The 6,571-nt window shown below is 57.7% G+C and overlaps 1 protein-coding gene across 1 annotated transcript; it reads left to right on the top strand.

Annotated features, from left to right (window-relative positions):
• Positions 1–2,646: 2,646 nt before the first annotated feature.
• CHADL (chondroadherin like) lies at positions 2,647–6,187 on the top strand. Its single transcript, XM_064655189.1, has 4 exons — positions 2,647–2,913; positions 3,003–4,664; positions 5,340–5,506; positions 5,857–6,187. The coding sequence occupies exons 1-4, from the start codon at positions 2,761–2,763 to the stop codon at positions 6,080–6,082; spliced, it is 2,208 nt and encodes a 735-aa protein (XP_064511259.1). The 5' UTR covers positions 2,647–2,760; the 3' UTR covers positions 6,083–6,187.
• The last annotated feature ends 384 nt before the right edge of the window (positions 6,188–6,571 follow it).

Below are 6,571 nucleotides of genomic sequence, written 5' to 3'. Positions count from 1 at the left end.
CCTGGAGCGAAGCTGGGGAAAGGGCAGAGGTGGCACTCAGTGCCTGGTATCACATCTCATCCTCCTCATGGTTCTCCAGCAGAGCCCAGGCCACTGCCAGGGAGGTGTAGCTGTCTGGGTTGTTGGCCAGGCAGGGTGGGGGCTCCTGACCAGGGGAGGTGATGGAGGGTCCAGGCAGGGGGGAGCAGAGTGGGCTGGACAATGGCCAGAGCTGGGGTGGAGGTGGCTGCAGCAGTTGGTTCCACATTGGCTGGTGGAAGGGGTTGCTGCTGAGATGCCGAGTGCCAACTGCTCTGTCACCAGTGGGGCAGAGAGGTTGGAGTTCAGGTGGAAGTGGTTGAGGTTCCTCAGACCCTTGAAACTGCCTGGCTTGGGCCGTTCCAGCCTGTTGTCCCTTTGGTTTCTTCCCAGACCTGCCAACCATCACTGCCCTCCACCTGTGTCCAGTGTGAGGAAGGGATGGTGCTTCAAGGATATTTGGGTGGTAGCATGAGGAATGGCAGTGGGCAGTGTGGCCAGGCTGCAGCTGGGACACTGGGTACAGCATTGCTAGACTGTGGGAGCAGCTCAAGGAGGCGTGAGGGCCCAGCTGTGCTGGCAGCACCCAGCAGGTGCAGGGTGAAGACCATCAAATGGCACCAGCACTGGCCAGACTATGGCTGTGACATTAAACAGGCACCACTGCCTTCACCTGACCCTCCCTTAGGCCAGCCATGAGCCCAAAATGGGTCATGGTGATTCAGCACAGGCAGTGAGCTCCTCGGGGTGACTTCTGCCAGCCTGAGGCAGATTCATCTCCTCTAGACCTGCATCCCCAATGGTCCTCCCTGCACAGCAGAGTGGAGCTGAGCATGAGAGGTGGTGCCTCCAAGCTGCTCACCACGTCAAGTCACCCTGTGTCCCAGGAGCACTAAACACATCTGGGACCCTGCAGGGACAGAGGATGCAGCCCACTGCAGTGACCAGGGAGGCTTTGGAGAGGCTTGCAGACCCTGGCCAGCATGTCCATCATCCATAGGTGGCACCAGGATTGGACATTCTGATTCTGCCAACTGAGACTGCTGAACAGGGGAAGGGCTTGAAGGGGAGAGAGACATTAGTATCAAATCTTCCAGATTTTTGTCAGGCCGCAGATCTGCTTGCGTTCCCTGGGAGAGTGAAACACTAATCCAGCAGGACTGCCCTTCTGCAAGCAAATGATGTGTCACACAGGCACTGCCACCCCTGGCCTCTTCAAAAGAAGCAAAATGAGGAGAGCGGAAGGCTGTAAACATGGCACAGCCCTGCAGCCTGGTCAGCTGCCTCTTCCCTTTTGCTCGAGCTTACTGCTGCCATTGCAATTTTGGCTGGATGTCACCTTTCTGCCCTGTACCTCTGTAGCTCCTGTGACTAACAGCCAGGAAAGGAAAGGCAGAGCTCAGGAAACAGGGAGTGCAAATCCCACATGGGCTTTGCTGGGCTCGTGCTCCCAGCCCCCTGTGAATTAAGGGGGAGGCAATGTCTGGGTTGCTGCCCTCTCTCCAGAGGTGGCTTACCCTTCCTCCCACTCTCCTCCTTTCCCTCCTCCCACGTTTCTGGCCCCGTCCAGTGAGCACTGCTGGGAAAGCGACACAACGGGGCCCATTCAGTTCTTGCTTCTGCAAGGAGAGCAAACACCGGTGCAGGAGCCTGGCAGCTGCTACAAGGGGCAGGAGACGCTTTCCTCTCTTCGCCACTTCTTGAAGTCCAGGTACTCCCAGCCCCGGTTGTGTGAACCCCTCAGGTGTGTGGGAGGCAGTGGTGGGGCGATGCCTGGCATGTGGCAGTGCCCCAGGCACAGCATGGGGACTGAGCTGGGGCGTTGCAGTGGTGGCACTTGCTGGTGGGCACACAGGAGGGGGGTGACCCCAGTGTGTGTGTGGGCTGCAGCAGGACTAGGTGTCCTGCTCCTTCAAGCAGGAGGGCGGAGTTGGGGCATGGACCCACAGGGGACGATGAGTCACAGTGGGCAAGGGGCTGTGCACCACAGTGGCTGCACAGGTTTGAGCCTTGCAGACCCCACTGCTGCTGTCTTAGAGCCTAGAGGCGTGCATTGGCCATATCTGCAGCCCCACTGCCTCCTCTGTGCTTGCCCCAGCCTTGGCCTCTCTCTGGTACCTTCGCCCCAGGGGCTCACTCCTGCCCAGCCAAAACCAACTCGTCCTTCCTGCAGCTAAACAGTGGAGTTCTATTCCAAAAACGGCTATGAATAGCTTGAGGGGGAAGCAGAGAGCATGCAGGGTGGGAGGCACAGAGCTGGGGAGGCAGGAAGTGGCCGTGGTGGTGGAGATATGGGACATTTGCCATTTAAAGAAGGGTGGCAGCTCGGAAGGCTTTGTGATCACATCCCCTGGGTGGCTATACGTGCTTGCCTTACAAAAAAAGCAGTTTTGGGAGGGATATTGATAGCTTGTACAGACCAAGGCAATCTTATGTTAGTGCTGTGTGAAGAAAAGGGGGAAGTGTGTGTCAGCTTCAAGCCAGTTCCCCCGAGTGACCTGCTAGCTGTTACCTTCAGTTTTCATTCCAAGTATTTATCTTCTTTCTTCCACTCTCTTTCTCATTTATGACCCATGAAATCACAGTGTGAGAGCAAGAGACAGACCTGCCCCACCAGGTCACAGCAACAGCCCCCTGGGTACTCTGTGTGCCAAGCCAGAGATGCTGTTTGGGGATGCACAGGAGCCTGGCCTCTTTCCTGGCCTCACTGCTGTCTCTCCCCAGCCATAGGTGCCCTCTGACATGAGGCTGTCCTGGGGGCTCCTCCTGCTGGCAGCAGCCCTGGGGGGAGCGGGTGCTGCCCGCTGCCCTGCACCCTGTGTCTGCGACAACCTCCGTGCCCACGTCCTGTGCCTCAATGGGAGCCTGGTGGCCATCCCTGACACCATCCCAGAGGTGGGCAAGGGAAAGATCAAGGGATGGGGAAAGAAGGTAGGTATGGTAGCCCTGGGGTAACTCAAGTGTTTTATTTGTGTGGCCAACAGCTCACCAAAAAGCTAGACCTTCGGGGCAACAGCTTCTCGGTCATCCCAGCAGGAGCCTTCCTTGCCACCCCCTACCTCACACACTTAGACCTGCAGCACTGCAAGGTGGAGAGGCTGGAGGAAGGGGCTTTCCGAGGGCTGGGAAGGCTGGTCTACCTTAACCTGGCCTCCAACAGTATAGCCCTTCTGTACCAGGAATCCCTGGATGGGTTGTCCTCCCTCCAGCAGCTCATCCTGGAGGGGAACCGCATTGAGGAGATCCAGCCAGGTGCTTTTGGCCATCTGGGGTCCCTCACTGTCCTTGACTTGAGGGCAAATGCCTTGGTCTACCTCCCAGACATGGTCTTCCAGGGTCTGCAGGTGCTTAGGTGGCTCCGGCTGTCCCACAACGCCCTCCATGTGCTGGGAAGCGAGGCCTTTGCTGCCCTGCCTGCCCTGCGTAGGCTGAGCCTGGACCACAACGAGCTGCAGGCATTGCCTGGCGAGGCCCTGGCCAGGCTGGATGGGGCTACCCGGCTGGACCTGGGCCACAACCCCATCACCTACGTGGCTGAGGAGGCCCTGGCCATGGCCTCGCTGAGGCACCTCTTCCTGGACCATGCTTCCCTCCAGGACGTGGCACCGGACGCCTTTGCCCGCAGCCCCCAGCTGCGTGTGCTGGACCTCCGCGAAAACCAGCTGCAGGGGCTGCCACCCCTGGCCGGGGCCGGGGGGCTGGCGAGGGTCAGCCTGCACGGGAACCCTCTGCTCTGCTCCTGCCTCCTGCGCCCCTTCCACAACTGGCTGGCGAGGGCACGGGTGCAGGCTGAAGGTGCCTGTGCTGCACCCCCTGCCCTCCGAGGCCGGCCCCTTGACTCCCTGAAGCCCCCTGAGATGAGATGCAGTCGCCTCTGGCCACCCCCCAGCCCCAGCAGACCATCAGAGCAGCCAAGGGCAGCCGGCAGCAGGCGGTGCCCCCAGGGGTGCGTCTGCTCCCCCGATTTCCATCATGGGTCCTGTGAGAACAGGAACCTACAGGAGATCCCCCAGGACTTCCCTGGGGACACCCGCCTTCTCGACCTGCGCAGAAACACCTTCAGGACAGTGCCACCAGATGCCTTCCCTGGCCTGGAGGAGCTGGTGTCCCTCCACCTGCAGAGCTGCAGCATCAGGGCCCTGCAACCCGGGGCACTGCGGGGGCTGGAGAGCCTGGTCTACCTGTACCTCACCGACAACCGCCTCTCCACCTTGGCAGCTGCTGCCTTTGAGGGGGCCCCACAGCTGGCCTACCTCGACCTGGATCGCAATGCCTTCACCCGTATGCCCGCGGGCGCCTTCCAGCTCCTGCCCAACCTCATCTCCCTCCACCTGCAGCACAACGCCATCGGGGAGCTGGCAGAGGGTGACCTGGCCGGAGCCAGGGGGCTGCGTTGGCTCTACCTCACTGGGAATGCCATCAGGCACATCGCCCCTGCTGCCCTGGCTCCTGCCAAGATGCTGGAGAAACTGCAGCTGGAGGGAAACCACCTGGTGGAGGTGCCCACAGCAGCCCTGCGGGGCCTGTCTGCCCTGAGTGAGCTAAAGCTGTCCCGAAACCCCATCAAGCGCATGGGGGATGGTGTCTTCCTGCCGGTGGCCTCCAGTCTGCAGCACTTGTATCTGGACAACATGGGCCTGGAGCAGGTGAGTGCAGTACAGGACTCCTGAGGGGCAGTGGCACCAGAGGGCACAGCCTCAGGTCCCATCTTCTTCCACACTGCCCAGGGCTGGTGGCCCCTATAGGAGCATCCAAACAGATGTCCCCAAATTCCCAAGGCTTCAGGAGATGCTCCATATCCTGGCTGGGAAGAGACTCAGCTGTAGAATTGCCTTACTGCAGCCTTGTCCACAGCTCCCCTGGGACAGGCTTACTCCCTCCAGTCTTTAAGGACATTTACCCACCATTTCAGTGGGGCCCAGATCATCTCCTTTTCCCAACCCCAGCCAGATTTCTCTTTCTCTTATTACAAGTTGTCCTGCAGGACTTTTCACTGCTATTACCCCAAATGTCTCCATCCTCTCAAGAAAGAAGTGTTAGCAGCACCCTCATAAGGGCTGTGTATCTTAACAGCATCCAGGGCTCACTCCGAGACCTCCTGCACGTCTCATTCTTTCTATGAAGACTGAAGGGGGGACTACTGAGCCCCAAAATGTGACTGAAACTGCTTGAACTAATTAACAGTCCCCCCTGTTTAAAGCAGCTCTTTTGTGGGGCCTCCAGGTTCAGGATAGGCTCCCAAGCTGATTAGCAGTGCAGGGGCAGAGATTTGCTCCCTTGCCCCTATCAGGACCCTCTGACTCACCCTCCCTCTGTTGCAGATTTCCCCTCATGCCTTTGCTGGCCTTGGTCCCAAGATCAGAAGCCTCTACCTGGAGAGAAACAAGATGAGCAACATCCCCGATATGAGCAACTTCACGAGTCTGGAGATCCTCAACCTGCAGGATGTACCTTTCCACTGCGACTGCCAGCTCCTTCCCCTGCGCAGGTGAGTGCTGCGAGGGTGGAACAGCCTCAGGGATCAACCTGGGGGGCAGTTGGACCTTACCATGCCAGAGGCACAAGCTCATGGCACACTGGCCACTTTAGGTCCTCTCCCACGGTGGTGATATGGAGCATGCACCTATGTGCAAGGATGCACATAGCCTGGGCTTTCCTGGTATAGGGAAAGCACCCACAAGTTGGGTTTGGCAGATATTCAAGATATTCAAAGGTCATCCAGGTGAGACTCTAAGCAACCTGGAGAGACTTTGAAGTGATTGTCCACTCATGGGCAGAGTTCCACCTCTCCCTTTGCCCTGTCCCATTTCTTTCCCTGACCTTCTGCCACATTTCCAGGTGGATCAACAAACTCAACCTCCGTGTAGGGGCCACCTGTGGGTCCCCTGCAGAAGCCCAGGGGCTGAAGGTAAAGCTTTCCACCACTTTCCAAACCTGCCCTGGCTGGGGCCAAGGTGAGGCTGGGGAAGCCAATCCTGAGAAGACTATGGCTGCAAGCAAGCCCAGCAAGAAAAAGAGATCAGGAAAATCTCCAGCCAGAGGCTTCAACAAGAGCAGAGCTTAAGGTTTCCTAAGGCGTGCAGGACATAACAGAGCCACACTCACACTCTGGTGAGAGCAGTTTTTTCTAGACTTGTCCCCACCATGGAGACATGGATATTGCCCAAGGCTCAAAGGAGAGAGCCTGGTGCCACCAAAACAATGCTGATTTGCCAAAGATGCAGCGTTTGGTGTTGCAGGATACAGCGGCACGTTCCATAGGGTCTGCAGCCTGCTCTGATGACTCAAACAACGAAGTCAAATACTTGCTTTTTTCTTCCCAAGGCTTCCTTCAGCCATGTGGAAAGGCCAATATCCACAAGTTTGTTTTTGTTTTTAAGCACGCCGCGCTTTCACAGCTTCTGAAGTCATCAAAGAGCCCCAAGTGGGACTGCAATGGACACCAACCAACAGCACTGGTGCAAATCTTACGCTAGAAAACTTAAAAATATCAGTGAAAGCATTGCCTGAATTCCCAGAAGCTCCTCAGAATTAAAACATAAGCAGATTGAAG

The sequence above is a fragment of the Pseudopipra pipra genome, chromosome 5 (assembly GCF_036250125.1).
Source record: "Pseudopipra pipra isolate bDixPip1 chromosome 5, bDixPip1.hap1, whole genome shotgun sequence".
Taxonomy (NCBI): domain Eukaryota; kingdom Metazoa; phylum Chordata; class Aves; order Passeriformes; family Pipridae; genus Pseudopipra; species Pseudopipra pipra.
Note: the sequence above shows the minus strand (reverse complement) of the source record. Positions and strands in the feature narration are given on the sequence as shown.

Bases quoted from the DNA above. Each gene is read 5' to 3' on its own strand.
- CHADL (XM_064655189.1), top strand. From the start codon at position 2,761: ATGAGGCTGTCCTGGGGGCTCCTCCTGCTGGCAGCAGCCCTGGGGGGA. The intron at 2,914-3,002 runs GTGGGCAAGGGA...TGTGGCCAACAG, and splicing joins TCCCTGACACCATCCCAGAG to CTCACCAAAAAGCTAGACCT. The intron at 4,665-5,339 runs GTGAGTGCAGTA...CCTCTGTTGCAG, and splicing joins ACAACATGGGCCTGGAGCAG to ATTTCCCCTCATGCCTTTGC.